We start from the raw sequence: 17993 nt of genomic DNA, 5'->3' as shown, positions 1-17993 counted from the left end.
TGTGTCCATACATCAAGCGATGAGCCATGGGGTCCTAAGGGACAGAGCTGGGACAGACACCACCTCAGGTCACATCAACCGGCGCTAATGTGCTCTTCCCTACTTCCTCCCCGACAGAGGCACTGGTCCCACGGGTGACTTTATTCACAAGCACAACAGTGAGCTGGTGTGGCTGAAGCCACAGAAATTCTCTTGGTCTCATATCACATAGCAGGGGGCATAAAATCTAGGGGCAACTCAAAAATTATAGTATTGGTTAATGTAGTTTCAGAACAACAGACTTCAAGAAAGCTAAGATTTCCTAAAACTTCTGCAAAAGGGCTTTTATCCTTAGTCTAAATCAAGTAGACTATCATTTAGAATATCATTTCTATATCCCATTAAAAGTAAGAGGAAGCCACTTTCATTTACATCTTGTCAATTAAACAAGTCCATTATCTTTTGGACTTTAGTATTGATATTTTATCCAGGTATTTTTTTTTATGGGCAGAATATTAAGGACACTGAAGCTTTATTACAAGCACCAATTTCAGTATTTCTAGAACATGTGCCCCTTTGTACTTCCTGAGATCCAATGTCAGAGTTAACAGAACCCTGCAACTGTCACAGGGGACAGTGACTCACAGGGTGTTACACAGTGAAGGAACATCAGTCTTTCCCTAGTGTTCTCCGTGGGTCTGAAAGCTTCACCGTGAGACTTCTTCTGGGTTAGGAGCACACCTACTCCTCACATTACAATGATCAATGAGCCCAGCCTTGGTGGAGGTAGACAGTGTGTTCTGTATTTATTTAGGTCAGCTACTGAAACACAGTTCAAGGGACTCTGTCAAAATAAAATACACATGATAAAATGAATGAACAAGCAGTAAGGACAAATTTCACGTGCATGATAAAGTGAAAAGGTGCATGGTCTCCCACTGGAGACTCAGATGCTGAGAGCAGATGAGAAGACAGGAAAGGACAGGAGGAGGCCAGAAATGAAGAGGAGAAGAGAAGGGAGCAGAGAAGCCTGGTCATTCCCCAGCTTTCGCTCTTACAGTGCTCCTGAGGCTTGCTCTTGAATGAACCATGTTCTGCAGGACCCCTCTGACATCCTTGATACACAGGCTGTAGATGAGAGGGTTCAGCACTGGTGTGATGATGGTATACAAGGAAGACACCATCATGTCCTGCCAGGCTGTGTGGTAGGTGATGGGAAGGATGTAGGCATGGAGGGTGGCTCCATAGAACAGCACCACCATGATTATGTGAGAGGAGCAGATGGCCAAGGCCTTGCTATGACACTTGGATGAGTTCATCCTTTGGATGAGGCACAGGATCAGGGTGTAGGAGCCCAAGATGACCAGGATGGGGACCAGGATCATGAGCACGCAGCACAGGCACATGAGCAAGCTGCAGAGGGAGATGTTGGAGCAGGAGAGCTTGAGCAGAACAGGAACCTCACAGAAGAAGCTCAAGTTTCTCCTGGACTGACAGTAGGGGAAGCTTAGCGTAATGGGGTGATCAACAGGGCATCCAGTATCCCTACACACCAGGACCCGCCCGCCAGCAGTAGGCACACCCTTGGGCTCATCAGTAGTGGGTAGTGGAGAGGTCTGCAAATGGCAGCGTATTGGTCGTAGGCCATGGCTCCCAGGTGGAAGAACTTGGCCCCAGCCTGGGTCAGGTAGAAGAATATCTGGATCCCACAGCCCGAGGGGGAAATTGTGTGATCTCCAGTGACCTGGCTCACAAGTATCTCGGGCACCGTGACGGGCATGTATAGGAGGTCCATGAGTGACAGCTGGCTGAGGAGGAAGTACATGAGCCTGTGGAGGTGGAGGTCCAAGTGGATCAGGACACTGAAGAGGGCACTTCTGGCCAGAGCCAGCAAGAAGAATATGAAGATCACAGTGTAGAGCAAAGCCGCATGCTTGGTGTCCATGAAGAGCCCCACAAGGATGAAGTCAGTGCTCAAAGTTTGATTCCATGGAGTTAGACTCCCCAAGTATGTGTCTGGATAGACTTCTCACCTGAGGAGAAATAGAATCAGGATTGTTATATCTACTGCATGCACAGGACTCTATTTTTGATGAAGCATGCAATTTGTGCTATTTATACAAACACTGGGTTAAACTGAGGTGGGGTCAGAAATTCAGACCTCAGAGAGGTCAAGCTGGACTTTGGCCACTAGCTAGAGTGAAATACAGACAGACCTTGGGGCCCCATGAAGTGACCATGAGCTCCAGAAAGAGACAGGTGTCTGCACTCAGTAAGTAAGGATGATTGGAGACTTAAGCTAAAAACCACATTAAGTCTGTGACAGGAGTCAAATTGCTCTATTTGAGAACTTCCAGACCCAGCAGTTCTTCAGGCTCAGTGACAGAAATCCACTGAGGCAACTGGCAGCATTTACACTGTTGAGGGTACTGAAACCCTGACTGAGGTTCCCTGGGAACCTTGCACCACTTAAACACCTTCCTGCATCACACACCTCCATTAGAGCCCCTCCCCTCATGCCAGCTTCCCAACTGCATCTGACACCACTGAGTTCTGTGAACAGAGCGGTTAGGGGACTGGCACTGGGTAGGACGAGCAGCTGACCTGGAAGAACAGCTCTGAACACAGCCCTGCAGCAAGGCAGGAGGGGCAGGGCTCACTGGATCACAGGATCCACCATGAGGCCTAGGGATTTCTTCATTAACTGTTCTGCAGACAAATGGTCTTAGAAACTGCAGGAACAAGAGATGCAGAGCCCCTAAATATGAACTTTGTATTTAGTTGTAAACTGACTCAAGTGTTCAATTCCCTTTGGCAGACATTTTTCCCCGCCTTACTGCCTGCAGTGTCCAGCATTAAGGGCAGCAGGATGTGTAAAATAGCTGTTAGGCTGTAGTCCTGTACTTCCATGAAGGAATCCCTCTAGGCCTGCATCTCAGTTATATTGAAAACAAACAAACAAACAAACAAACAAAAAAAGACCCTCTGTAAATCCACACCTTTCCTCAGGATCTGCTCTACTCAAATGCATCTATTTTAAATTTTTAGTCAAATAGTGTGAGTCCCCCTTGACACAACTGTGCTATAAGCTCTCAAAGGGCAAAGGTATTCTAGACTACCAGAGAGTCCAGAGCCCCAGGACAAACTGAGGTGTAGAGGGGCCTTGGCGTCACCGTACCCCAGCTTTGGGGAGTGCACAGAAGCATCAATGCACAGCAATAGGAAACGCAATGCAAAAGAGACATCAGGGTTACAGGAGAAGTTGGAATTACATGAAAGAGAGCAAGGAAACCAGGCACCCTGACCCTCACATCTCACTTGCTGAAGTCCTCCAGAGACTTCTCAGTGAGCCACCCTCCAGCAAGGATCAAAGGGGCACAGGGCCCAGACTCCTCTGTCCCCTCTCGTGCTCCTCCAGGAACTGAGTCTGAGTCAAGCCTGGCAGATGCTGCAGCGTCCAGAAGCTGGGCGCTCAGGTGTGACTTAAGGAGGCAAAGTGGGAATTGCGTCACGGGCTCCTTTCTTTGGGAAATTGAGGCGAGGTCTTCTGTTTAATGCCTCATGGAAGCAGGAAGAGTGGTGATTTTTTTTTCTTTCACCTATTCCCCACGCCATGTGACTGCATAGTCCTGAACCCCTCTACATGTGTGGAGTACTGCTTTCCTCATAGCAGTGTAGGCACAGCCGCACTGACACAAGTGGCTGGAAAATTGTGTGATGTCCCTGTACCAACCTCCACCAGGAGTGGGACTGCATACAGCTCATGTGCAGTAAAACTGAAAATAAAAAAAAAAAAATAAATCGGGATATACTTTATTATTACTCTCATTTATCACTGTGATATGGTGGCTTAATTCAGGAAGTTACCAAAGAGAACAGCAGTATCAGATGGAACCTCTAGTCTAGATTTGTGAGGAATCTTAACACTGGCTTTCTATTCCGCAGCCAACAGTTAACAAGGGTTCCTCTCTTCCCAAAGCTCCACGAGTATTTGTTATTAGAAGTTTACTTGATATTAAAGTTTACTTGACATTAAGTTTACATGACATTGTTTCTTGGGAGAGAAGGAACCTCAGTATTGTTGCAATTTTTCATCTCTTGAATGATCATGGATGTTGAAGATTTTTTATTTACTTAATGTCTTTTGTATTTCTTCATCTAGCAAGTGTCTATTTATCTTTGATTCCCTTTTTTTGCACTGGGTCTTTAATTTTGAGGAAATCTGACTTGTTTGATTTATTTGTATTCTAGATAGTAACCCTTTGGCTGTAGAACAGGTGGCAAACATTTTTCCCACAGTGTGAAAAAATGTCTCTTCACTGTAGTGCTGATTTCTCTTGCTGTGCAAAATCTTTTTAATTAGATGAGATTGCAGGTGGTTTTTGCAATAGTTCCTGCAGGGTTTTGTTCATAAAGTCTATACATATACCATTATTTTCAGGAGTTCTATCTATTGTATTTCCCAACAAACTTAGTGTTTCTGTTTTAATATTTAGATCACTGGTATTTTGATAATCAATTTTTCCAATTTGTCGTATCTTTTGTTGGATTAATGAACTTTGTGTTTCACAAAAGTGACTCTTCTTAAGGGAGCACCTGCCCTGTGTTCCCTGTGTTCTCCTCGCTCTTTAAATTGTCCATGCTCACTCTCTGCAACTGTAGTTACAGAGCTTCCCACTGAGAAGGAGCTCCTCTCCTACCCTTCTGCTCCTAGCAGCCTTCTTCCTATAAACTTGCATCTGCTCAAAAACTGCAAAGCTTGATGATTTTAAAGCTTTGAAAAATAGAAAAAAATATTTTGTAAGTGTGCATGTGAACTGTCAATACTTTCCTTTTGTTAAAAATGACTTGAGTGGAGACATTGAACATCACTAAATATGAGGAACCTATAAACATATAAATTAAACACAGAATGAAGGGCAATCTCAACCCAATGGGAGTAACTGTGATAACGTGTAACTTGGTGAGGTTGTGAACAGAGAGGAACATTTATTCACTATTTGTGAAGTAAATTAGTGCAGTCATCAGGGAAAACATTATAGAGGATCCTCAACAAATAAAAAATAAAAATAGTGCATGGTCTAGAAATTCCACTACTGGATATATAGCCAAAGAATTAAAGTCAGCATATTGAAGACTCTTGGAATTCCATGTTTATTGAAACTCTAGTCACAATACCTAGGGTATGGAATCAATTTGAGTAGTGGACAAGTGGATAAAGAAAAAGTATGTACCATAGGATCCTAGCCAGCCCTAACAAAGTGCAATATCCTGTTATTTTCAGCTGGGCTGACACACCTAGAAAACAATTACCAAATAGGCTGGCACGTGGAGACAAATACTAAATGATCTCACCCATGGTGGAATCTAAAAACCTTGATCTAATGGATATTGAAAATAAGATCATTTTTAAAGCCCCACAGAAGACTCTACTCTTAGAGATCAGTGAACATGCACACAAATTTAAATATTTTCCAAATTCTCAAAAACATACAAACCAAATGGAATGTTGTACAGATTGCTGTGGTTTGAGTAACTTTTTGAAAAAAAAAGATTATTAACATTGACTTAAAAATGGATATGATTTGTGTTATCTGCATTAAGCATAATAAGGTCATGAGCATTTATTCTACTTGAGTTTATTAGTTAAATCAATATTACACCTATTGAAGATTTAATATAGCAGTTATAAATTTAAACTACTTGCAAATGTCTAACTGCATATTTAGTGACAAAAGAATTGCTGGAGTCAATTGCTTCCTGTATAGCAGGCACAACACTAAGGAAGTACAAGCAAATGCAAAATAAAAAAGTATATTTAACATTTTTAGCTTTGTATTTCTGTGATACTTGCTTAAATGTGAATATACTGGAAAGCCAGTTAACAAGAGAGTAACTTGATAAGTCACCAATTAATCTAAACAGTAGGGGCGTCTGAATCTTTGAATGCAAATTATAAGTTTAGTTTATTTACATTTGATAATGACAGGAAAACCATCCAGAAAAAATTTGGATCCTGCTGTCCAGGTTTTTATGTTGCATTCTGTGTTGAGTGTTTAAAATACATCATACACAGAAAAAATATTCAATAAATTTGATAAAATTTTCATTTTTACATTTCTTGTATTATTGCATTATAAAAATTAACAAAATCCAATTTTTGGTCTTCCTGTCTTTAAATGATTGTACTGGTAAGTGGTAAAATAATTTATTTCATGTGTTCTACTGCAGGAAAATAATTGTCCCTGAAGAAGAAAAGTTTACATTTCTATACTCTGTATTTGCATAAGATAAATATTAGCATAAATTAAATTTCAAAAAAATGTGTGAAGATCATAGTATTTTGTTATTTTCTATACCACCCATTATATGATTCAGCACAATGATACAGATAACAATTCCAGCGATTATTTAAAATGTTGCACGTACTGAAGTAAGCAAACTTGCTTGTGAAATGGTCAATCACAAGGTTTTTAACCACGGTTCTTTAAAGTCTTTATTAATCTACAAATAGTTTCCTTTATAGCTCTTCTGATATTTTCCTTAAAGTTCTTGCAGCAGCTGTAAGTCAGATCCCTTCATCATCAGTAAAATATGATTATTGAGGGCAAAAAAAGGAATCACAGAATGAGATAAGTTCATAAACCAAGGTACCACTGTGTAATATAAATTAGCTTTTTGGGTCTTTACAGTTCTGTGGTATTTAGCACATTCTCAGGATTGGAGCCATCACTGCTTTCCAGTGCCTTAAATACCATAATAAATCAGCCCAAATGAAACTTCAGATATCCTGGGCTAAGAATGACCACAGGTTTGGTTTGTCTGGGAGAGGTTAAGTTTGTCTCTGATTTGTTGGAAATCTGTCTGTTTATAGCCTGGAGAGAGAGAGAATATCCCATTAGGGTCACAGAAATAAGGTGAACCTATATCTGCTCTATCAACATGGCCATTCTATTGAACATGAAATGTACTTTCCAGCTATACTTTAGAAGGTGTGCTGAGATTTTCCTGAGACCTCTATAAAAATCTTACATTGCTGCTAGATGAAATAGCCTGACTGTTCAGATACCTGTGTCAGGGAGTGGAAAGATTGCGATGCACAAGGGGAAAGGTCTTCTATCATGCAGGACGATCCATGCTCAGCTGCAGCCTTCTGAGTGCCTTCTGCATGTCCTTGTTCTTCAGGCTGTAGATGAGAGGGTTCACAGTGGGAGGCACCACTGTGTAGAAGGCAGAAACTAGCAAATCCAAGAATGAGGGAGACTTGGGCAGGGGGTGTAAGTAAGCAAAAAACCCAGAAGACAGAAACAGAGTCACTACCAGGAGGTGAGGCAGGCATGTGGAGAAAGCTTTGGCCCGGCCCTCTCTGGAGGGCATCTTCAGAACAGTGGAGAAGATATGGAAGTAAGAGACATTGATGAACACAAAGCAGATGAGGTCCAATAGGAGGCTGAGCCCAATGACTACCAACTCCCTGATGTTACAGACACAGGCAAGGGAGAGCAGCTGTGGGACATCACAGAAGAACTGGTGGACCTCAGGAGGTCCACACATGGGCACGGAGAAGGTAGCAGCTGTGTGCAGAACTGCATTGAGACATCCGCTGAGCCATGAAGATGCTGCCATCTGTTCACAGGCTTGGTAGCTCATGATGGTCTGGTATCTGAGAGGGTGGCAGATGGCTATGTAGCGGTCATAGAACATGACTGTGAGGAGAGCCACCTCTGTAGTGGCTAAGAGGAAGAAGAAGAAAACCTGGGACACACACCCAAGAAAGGAGATGAGGTTTAAGTTCATCAGAGAGTTTGCAATGGACTTGGGAACCGTAATGGAAATGAGGCACAGGCCCAGGAAGGACAGATTCCTCAGGAAGAAATACATGGGGCTGTGCAGGTGGGGGTCCTGCATGGTAATGATGACGATGAGGAGATTGCCCAGCAGGGCGGCCAGGTAGATCACCAGGAAGAGCACAGCATGCAGCACCTGAAGCTCCCAGACAGTGGAGAAGCCCGTGAGGATGAACATGTTCCCCCACGTGGTGTTGTCCATTTCTCTGGAACTTTAATCTGTGAAAATAGAGCAAGCACAGTGAGACTTGACCAAGAGTCCACACTGTTTTTTTTTTTTTTTTTTTTTTTTTTTTTTTTTTTTTTTTCATTTGTCTTTCTCCAGCTCACATTCACATCTGTCAGAAAATTTGAAGTCAGAGAAGATGCCAGGAAACCCCCATGGTATCCATTGAACCAGAGCAGGGACACCATGCATGAGGCTGGGGAAGATGTCCATCCAGAACTGTGTGCCTTGTGATTTTATCTAAATGAAGTCTATAATCAGTAACTGACTAAACAGAATAACACACACATAGTTTGTGTTAAAATGCATCCTTAGAAGACAATGCCTGTGTTTTGTAGCTAGGAGTCTGAAGTCCAGTTTCCCACTGACTCATTTGGTAGTATTGTGACTTTGATTAAATTATGTGAATAACAGTTTCATCAGCTCACAGTCAGTATTTCTCATTGGTTAATTGTTCTAGTTCAATTGACTGGTTCAATTTAAAGTACTGTACCTAACATGGGCTGAAGGTGTAGCTCACTGGTAGTGCTCATGGTCAGCACCTGCCAGCCCCTTGGTTTGGTCCTCTGCACCTAAACAATCTGAGGAACACAGGATTTTATTAATTGTCAAGATCAGCTTTTTTATTGTCCTTGAAAAATCTTCTTTGTCTATATATTTTCCTCCCTAAATTTTCCCTTTCTCACTGTTAAACTTTCATGTTCCAAACCACACAGAAATTCATCTAAAGTGCTCACATTGATCTTGTGAATGGATACATGCACTATGGTAAAATGCCAGAAGCTCACATTCTAATATCTGGTTAGATACAGCTACACAGAAATTACAAGACAACAAGTTCATGGGACAGGCAGCGTGCTAACCCTTTAGAACGTAAGTGAACATAGAACACTGGCTTTTCAAAATTTGTTCCAGCAGTCACAATGTGCACAGTGCCCCTCACCCTCCAGAGCATTCTCTCCTGGTCTTCTACACAGCTTGGTATTGCACTACTTTGCCTCTCCATAAACTTCATGCTTCTTAACAGAGCTTTCAGTATGTGCTTCCTTCCATCTCCCACTAGTTCCTTCCCGAATCTGTCTCATGCTTCATGTAAAACAAACAACTACAGCAAACCTTCAGTGCATGGCCCCTGTGGCCCAAATTCAGCTGAACCTTTGGTCTCTTTTTTTTTTTTTTTTTTTTTTTTTTTTTTTTTTTTTTGTCTTTTTCCTTTTTATCGGTACCAGGGATCAAACTCACGACTGCCTGCTTGCAAGGCAGGCGCTTATGCCGCTGAGCTAAATCCCCAGCCCCTCCTTTGGTCTCTTTCTGTTAAGGACTCTCCTGGAGATTTACAAAAAATAACAGTTTCCCACCAAAGTCAGCATTCAGCAGAAACAGCTTTCCTCAAAGTGGGGCCCTAGGTTTGCATCACCTGAGAGTGGGATGGAAAGAAGGGTAGACCCCTGCTCAGCTCAGACCCACAGAATCATAAGCTCTGGGAGAGAATCTCAGAGTGATGTGCACAAAGCCTCCTACTCAAGATCACGATCCTGCTGGGGTCTGGCATTGGATCAAGGAAACCTAAACAAAGGATGAAAAGGATGGAAGCAGAGGAAGACCTCTGACAGTAGGACATGGGTCTGAGAGAACAAGGGTGAGGGGAGGGTGTAATGGAAAGGGGAATAGGTAGAATAAAGACAGGCTGATTACTGGAAGCTAATAACCTCAGTGAATGTGAACACTATGTGCCGTGAAAGGAGCTAAGATTAATAATATCCACAAGAATGAAAACGGGGATAAGGGAATTGGAGGGGGGAGTGAAAAAAATCAAGGTGTATTCCATACACGTGCCCAGGCCACAGGATGACTATAAGTGCAAGCATACACTGCAAACATGCACTTAGGAAAACTTAATGTTGAAAAATATCAACGTTTCTAAAAATTATTTTGGTGCGGGGTGGCACCTGAAAACTACATGTACAGAATAGGATGGTGTGTAAAGTCTCTGCCTCTTACTGAGACACCTTTTGCATTTTCTCCTAAAAATGTCCCTTGCCCTCAAAAATGCTCCTTTTTCATTTTCTTCAATTCTCCCTTCTAATTCTACTCTAGAATTTCTAGCATTCCAAATAAATTCTCAAAAACAACCCAAAGTTTCCCTGGACTTCATAGTAAGTCACTTATCTTAACTCCTATCCCCTTATTGTGTGGTGATTACTTAATTGATAATAAAATCATTTCCTGGTAATATGCAATTATGGACAACTATACAGTATGCAAAATGGCATTTTCTATGGGGCAGACACCAAGTGCATCTCAGGGAATCAAAGTGGGCTTGACTTAGGCCAGCAATACTGAGACTGACCCTTGGATGGTTGGTCTCCAGGAAGGGGCCAGCAGTCCTCCTAGGGAGCCGATGAGGAGGGCTGGCCTAGTGCACTGTACTTTCTGGGGCTGCCATAGGGCTCGAAGAGATGAACCCTTGTGGGGATGTCTTGATGTCCCTGTGTTCTCATCTAGCTCCACTGCTCCACTGCATGTGAGGGTGGCCTGGCGCTTAACTCTTCTTCATATGGAATGACTTTGGCTAGGTGGATATATTCAAGACAGAGGAAGAAGTGCAGGATTTCTTTTCGGTAATACATCCAGAGCTGTTACAGAGTCTGGAATAAATGGTCCTGCAGTAGGCATGAGAGGGGAAAGAAAGCACTGAATAACCGCAAGCAGGTGCCCAGGACAGCACTGAGTATGAACAGTGGAGCAGAGTGGACAAAGGGAATGCACTGCAGCTGCGCAGCCCTATAATCAATGACTCCACCTGCGCTGTGCACCAGGCGAAGGAGAAGGCCCAGCTCCACTTCTTTTCCTGCCTCTGCCGCTCTCCTGCCTGGGCCCTCCTGTCCAGACGTGGCCAGGCCCGACCCCAGAGCTGTGGGTGTTTCTTCTCTGATTAGAGACTCCAGCGAGCATGTCCGCAGGAGTGTTCTCATCCCCATGAAGATGAATCTCCAGCTTCATGGGTCCCCATAAAATAGTTTGTGCACGTTTAGAGATAAGGATGGAAGAACTTGTCAGCAGTGTGAGGAAGGCACTTGCATACCTGATGGGGGCAGGAGTGCAGAGTAGGGGAGGCTGGGCTCTTCCTCCCTGAGTCACCAGCAAGGTCCCACACCCATTCATGCTGGTCCAGAGTGGGCCTGAGCACTACCTGGGATAGCCAAAAAAGCCCAACTTCAATAGCACAGGGTGTGGCCTTAGCCATCTGTCTCCAATCCAGCAGGTGGGCTAAGGTTTCTCTGGGAAAATGATTTTATACCCCTCATTTTCAGTACTGAAGATTGGACACAGCTTTTTACTGAGCTATAGCACAACTCTTGCTAACTGGCCACATTTCTCAGGCTGGATGTGAGCTTGTGATTCTCCTGCCCCAGTCTCCCCAGGGTGCTTAGGTGAGGAGCATGAACACCCAGGAAATCAGACTTGCTGATGACCCGAGGGGATGTGTCAAGAAGTTCATGAACCTCACACCCCTGATTCAAAACTTTCAACAGCAGGTTGCTCTTTGCTGTTCCTCAGAGCGGGAGGCACAGAGCAGGTCTGCATTAGCTGGGTTGGTCCAAGCCCAGGGAAGTTCATAGTCTGAGGCCACCTGAGCTGTCCAAATGCCTTCCCGGAACTGAAATAGTTGCTGGAGGTCGCCTACTATTCTGACTCTACAGTGGGATGGGACCCTCGAGGAGCTCCAGGAATTAGCACCAGATTATCCAGGACAGGAGCAGGATTGGAACATGGGTGTCTCAGCCCCACAAGTTTGGCAGGAGCAGCCCAATGAAGAGCCCAGGACTCAGGACAGCTGAGCAGTGTCATTAAGGCCTTCCAGCCAGCCCAGTGCTTCTCTACAGGAAGCCAGATTTTCACCCCAGGCTGTCAGCTGCTCCAGTGCTGTGGCTCACCACGGCCCAGAGCTGGCAGGCAGGTGGCCATCATGGGTCCCCTCCTCTGTATCCCATGTGGGTCCAGCAGATGCTTCTGACATCATGAAGACTTGACACTGAGCCTGCTGCTCACACGGTGCCACTTCAGAGCTCTGAACCGCAATATAGAGACATGACTGACAAGGACACTTACAGAGGCAAGAACGGCAGATGGGGAGGTGAAGAGAAGTAGGAGGGAGGAGCAGGGAGCTTCCTTGGCTCCTTAACCTGAGGAACAGGAAGTTGCCATGCTCTGCGTGGAGCGGGGTCACTGAATCCATGGGCGGCTGCCCGGGCTTCCTGTGGTTTAAATGGCTCTGCTGGAGTTGGTCAGGGAATGCCCTGAGAATAAAATCAAAGGTACCACATATTCCCTTTGGGGGGAAAAGACTTCACAGGAGATGCTTATTCCCCTGAGAGTGTACAGGAGATTGCAGAAGAAATCATTCCAGCTCTGGCCTGGGATCACCATTCCTGAGTCCTCAGTCAGAATGCCTCTTTGCTGCAATGTGCATAGATTTAACTGTGAAGCTGAGCAAGTTTTAACAAGTATTAAACATTTTTATTAAATTTTATGTGTGAAATATGTTATTACCTTTTCACTGCTGCTTATTGATTTGAATTACTTTTCTTAGGATTTTTATATATTTGGAAACAGATCATAAAACATTGTGCTTTTTACTGTAAAAATAAAGCTGTTTTATTTTTATCTTTTGTGATTGATTTATCCCTATAAGGTTTTGATTAATCTACTCATCTTGACACTTTTTTAAGTGCTGGCTTTGAACTCTTGCTTTGAAAGATTTTCCTGTCATTTTTTGAATTGTGCTTCTCAAGAAAGCATCTAACACAGCTTTTCAAGTGTTCCTTCAAACCATGTCCTTTCATGTTTCCTCCATTCAGGAGTACTTTTAGGTTCTACCCCCTTCTCTCAGAGAGTTATTGGATAATTCATATCTCATTCAACTTAGGGAGAATTAGCTAATAATGCAGTAATGTGTCACAGATGTGCTCTTCCACTACATGCGACACAGCCACTAATTCCATGTATCTGTATGCATTTCCTACAGTTGGCTGAATAATATAGAGAGGGTGACAGGTGCTGAATTATCTTATTGCTATAATATTTTCAGTTTTTGTTTATGTAATCATCGCAGAATGGTTTTCTTTTCTTCAAATGTTTAAAGTGCCTGTTTTTCACATATATTTTCCTTCTAACCATGCAACAATACTGCATAGTAACTTTAATTTTTTCAATTTACTTTGAAATATGCCATGTCACACATGTGTTGAAAATTTTGGAAAAAAAATCAACAATAAATTATTAGACTAATTAAGAGTAAGTACTGGATTTGGTGAGGATGTGATTGTATCAGTGATTGAGTGGAGAAATAAGTTAACAGATTTATTGTTACTGTTATCAACTTGATCTCTGAAATGAACCAACTAATATGCTATAGCTTTGATCAGTTTTTGGAAAACATTTAATATTGTTTTTAGTTAGGCAAGTTTATTTTTCATTGGAAATGGTATGTGGATTTCAAGTGTTTTCTTTATTGTTTGCATTTCTTTGATATTTGAAAGGTATAAAAAATGCATGATATGAGAAGAAAAGAGCAACGTGTCCCACACCAATGTCATCTTGTTAAATTAAGTCCATTAAAGAAAAGAAAAGAAAGATAAAGGAGGCAAGCACCACAGAATGTGTGGAATGAAAATTAAACTCTAGGAAGCCAAATCTATGTCCTGCAAGGCCTGCCTATGTATTGTAACAATGCTGTAACTTACTTAAACCTTAAAACATTATGCTTGGGGAAGAAAAGGAAGACATCAAAGTCCAGTGTAGTACAGGTTCCTATATACAAGTTCTTGCTGTTGTCAAGTGCATGGGCTCAGGAAGTGTGGGCAGTTGTCAAAGACTGGGATGAGCAACAAGTGAGAAGTGACCCCCAAGATACTGAGGGCTTATTTACTAAGTGATGACAGAATTCTAAATTTATACAGCATGGAGTAGATCTTTCTAACTGTAGTAAAATTCACTGAAGTGTTGCTTTAAAATCACTAGGTACCTGAAGCATATCTCAGTAAAGTCTGTACATTAAAATAAAAACAAGGGAACATTTTCCACTAGGACTTTCCCATGTCTTCCCAGGCTGTTTTCGTGCACAGATCAACACATTATTTATAGATCAAAATGCAGAGGCCTGCACCTTGGCTGGCATGCTTGAGTCTCCTGGGACTGCCACCATAAGCCTGCCCTTCCACCGGAACACCTGGGACACCCCTCCACACCCAGCATGACTGAGCTGCCTCAGACCTCGACTGCAGGCCCACCCCTGGACTCACAGGCTTGGAACACCCCTGACCTCCCCACGGGCCTGCTACTCGGGGAACCTGCATGCCTTCTGGACTTAGTACTGCAGTTGATCTTTGGATCCAGCCCATTCTACCAGAACCTTTGACTACAGTGGATTATCATGCTGGCTGGAAGGGAGATTCAGGAACCCTTCACCCAAACAGAAGACCTCAGCAGGCTCCAGTCAGTGTGCTGAGTTTGCCTCTAAACTAGAGGTCTGCAATGGGTAAATAGGAGCAGAAGTGAAGCTCCTTCCAACTCTAAGATCTTGGCGAACCTGGCAAAACAATGAGTGATCCTCTCTTCCACAAAGAGAACATGATACAGGTTGAGGAGTGTGCTAATAAGGCCTTCCCCAACTTGGAGAAAATCAAAAGAGCTTATGAGATCCCAGTGACATAGAAGAGCCTCAGCTGATACAAACACTATAGACAGGGAGATCTGGTGACCTACAGTAACCTGAACACATAGCAACAGTGGGAACTAAGAGTTGACCTACATCAACACTTACAGACTAGTTACCCCAGGAAGAATATAGGACTCATCCAACAGGCCCTGTGGGAGGAATTCAGGTGACTGGCTCTCCTCTACGTTTTGGTACACAGCAATTGGACAAACATCAACCATGCAGGAGGACCCTAAACTTCATACTACAGACAGTTGAGACTGTTGAGATTGGAAGACCAAACATTTACCCAAAACGTGAAAATGAAAAAATAAAAAGGCAAAATGCAATAACAAACATCTAGTCCATCAGGAGCAAGTACAGGTGACATTGAAACAGAGGACCTTAAAAGGCACCAGAAGTCTCTGAAAAGATAGCAAATGAAAGCAAAGAAACAAATCCTTTAGAAGAACCCAAGTTAGACATAATGTCTTACATAAAGACAGAAATAACAACCTTAGTAAATGAGTTGCTTGACATAGCTAGAAAAAAAATAGATAAAAAAATACAAGAGCATGGAAAATTGAAAGTTTAAATGAACAATGTAGAAAACAAGCAGAATCAATGAAACAAATTCAAGGAAATATCCAAGAAATAAAAAATTCTATTCAAAGCTGGAAAAACTGTTTAAATGAAGCTGAGCATAGAATTTCAGACCTTGAGGACAGGATCGCAATTAGCAATCAATAAAGGTAGAACTTAAAAAAAAAAAAAAACAAAGTAGCATGAAGTGACAATCCAGCAGCTTCAAGATAATGCCAAGAGAAACAATATAAAACTAATAAGCACCAGAGAAGATGCAGGAGTCGATGCAAGTGACACAAACTATTCACAGAAGTAATAGAAGAAAATTTCCTAAACATGGGGAAAATCTGATATACAGGTAAGTGAGGCATAAAGAACAACATACAGGCATAACCAACATAAATCTACACCCATATAATAAAGATCCCAAACATACAGCACAACAAAAGAATACTAAAAGCTGTTAGAGAAAAGACACAACTCACCTATCAAGGAAAGCCTATTAGAATCATGGAAAATTTTTCAGCACAAACCTTCAAGTTAAGATGAGCTTGGAGTGAAGTATTTCAAGCCCTAAAAGAAAACAACTTTCAACCCAGACTGATGTACCCAGAAAAACCATCTTTAAAATTTAATGGAGAAACAATATACTTCTATGACAAAGAACAATTGAAGAAATTCATATCCACCAAACCAACCCTAGAAAGCATACTGCAAGACATGCTAGATAGAGATAAAAATGACTACAATCTCCAGAACAACAACAGAAAGAAACTACCAGCCTAGACAACAAATTAAACAAGGGAGAAAACCAGGAAACCAACAATAGGAACACAACAATGGCAAAGTCAAGCCAGTACATATTAGTGATATCCATAAATGTAAATAGGCTCAATTCACCTATCAAAAGAAATAGGTTGACAGAATGGATAAATAAACAGGATCTCACAATATGCTGTGTACAAGAAACCCATCTGACTCAAAAATGAAACGCATAGATTAAAAGTCAGAGGGCAGAAAACAGTATTCCATCCAACAGGAATCCTGAAAAAGAAGGGGTAGCTATTCTGTTTGCTGACAAAGTGAACTTCAATCCTAAATGGATTAAAAGGGATAAAGAAGGCCACTATATACTTGTAAGTGGAACACTGTAAGAGAAAGAACTAACAAATATAAATATATTTGCACCAAATAAAGGAACATCCAACTATTTAAGACAAATACTAATGGACATGAAAAACCAAATACACAAGAACACAGTTGTAATAGGAGGACTTAACAACCCACTGTCACAAAGAGATAGATCAAATAGACAAAGAGTCAGCAAAAACATAAAAGAACTGAATCATACCTGGGAGCGAATGGACTTAGTGGATATTTACAGAGTATTCCACCCAACCACATCAGAATATACATTTTTCTCAGCCGCACATGAGACAGTCTGCAAAATAGACCATATATTAACTCATAAAGCATTCTTAACTAAACACAAAGGGAGTGAAATTATTTCATGCATAATATCTGATCATAGCACACTAAAATTGGAAATCAATGGCAAAAACCCCTTCAAAACATGCATAAATACATGGAAATTAAATAACAACCTTCCGAGTAATCAATGGGCTACAGATGAAATTGAAGAAATAAAACAATACCTACACTACAATGCAAATGCAGATACTACATACTCTAACCTATGGGAACCAATGAAAGCAGTCCTAAGAAGGAAATATGTAGCAATAGTCACATCGAGGAAATGGGATGAACAAAAATAGATAACCTAATGCTACACTGCCAGCTTCAAGAAAAGGAAGAGGAGGTCAAACCCAGAATTCATAGAAGAGAGGAAATTGTAAAGATTAGAGCAGAAATTAATGTCATTGAAATTAAAAAAAAAATAGAAAGAAGTAATGAATCAAAGAGCTGGTTTTTGGAGAGAATAAACGAAATTGATTAACCCCTCGCCAACCTTCTCAAGAAAAGAAAGAAAAAACTCAACTTTACACAATAAGGACTGAAAAAAGAAATTAGTACAGATCCCATGGAAATTCAAAAGATCGTGAACAACTACTTTGAAAATCTCTACTCTCATAAGGTAGAAGACACAGAGGAAATGGACAGATTTCTAGAAACATATGAACTACCAAAGCTCAATAAAGAAGATATAACAATTTTGAATAACCCAATATCAGCTACTGAAATAAAAAAAAATGATTAAAAAGTTACTAACCAAGAAAATCCCAAATCCTGATGGATTCATGACTGAATTCTATAAGAAATTTAGACAATATTTGAGGCTAACATGCTTTAAAATCTTCAATGAAAATGAAAGAGAAGCAGTGCTCCCTAAGTCATTCTTGGAGGCAAGTACCACTCTGATACCAAAACGAGAGAAAGACCCAACAAAAAGAGAACTATAGGACCAGTCTCACTAATGAACATTGATGTAAAGATTCTCAATAAAATATTGGCAAATAGAAGGCAGAAAATCATCAAGAAGATTATACACCATGACCAAGTGGTATTTATTCCAGTAATGCAGGGATGGTTCAATATATGCAAATAAATAAATGTAATACACCACATCATTATAGCCAAAAATAAAAATCACACGATCATTTCAATAGACACAGAAAAAGCTTTTGATAGAGTCCAA

At 41.6% G+C, this 17993-nt stretch overlaps 2 protein-coding genes across 2 annotated transcripts; both read right to left on the bottom strand.

The window, feature by feature from the left end:
- Window positions 1-1013: 1013 nt before the first annotated feature.
- Window positions 1014-4620, bottom strand: LOC100715562 (olfactory receptor 2T3-like). The gene is given in 5 exon segments (XM_013143269.1): window positions 1014-1495; window positions 1498-2004; window positions 2474-2688; window positions 3298-3461; window positions 4576-4620. Coding segments are annotated over 5 exon segments (1413 nt in total).
- A 2478-nt stretch (window positions 4621-7098) lies between these two features.
- Window positions 7099-8028, bottom strand: LOC100715848 (olfactory receptor 14A16-like). The gene has a single exon (XM_003479525.1). The coding sequence runs from the start codon at window positions 8026-8028 to the stop codon at window positions 7099-7101; it is 930 nt and encodes a 309-aa protein (XP_003479573.1).
- Window positions 8029-17993: the final 9965 nt, after the last annotated feature.

The sequence above is a fragment of the Cavia porcellus genome, unplaced genomic scaffold, assembly GCF_034190915.1.
Source record: "Cavia porcellus strain 051 isolate PalLab524CR breed Dunkin Hartley unplaced genomic scaffold, mCavPor4.1 scaffold_2, whole genome shotgun sequence".
Classification (NCBI taxonomy): domain Eukaryota; kingdom Metazoa; phylum Chordata; class Mammalia; order Rodentia; family Caviidae; genus Cavia; species Cavia porcellus.
The sequence above is the reverse complement of the archived record's forward strand: the minus strand, read 5'-3'. Positions and strand labels throughout refer to the sequence as shown.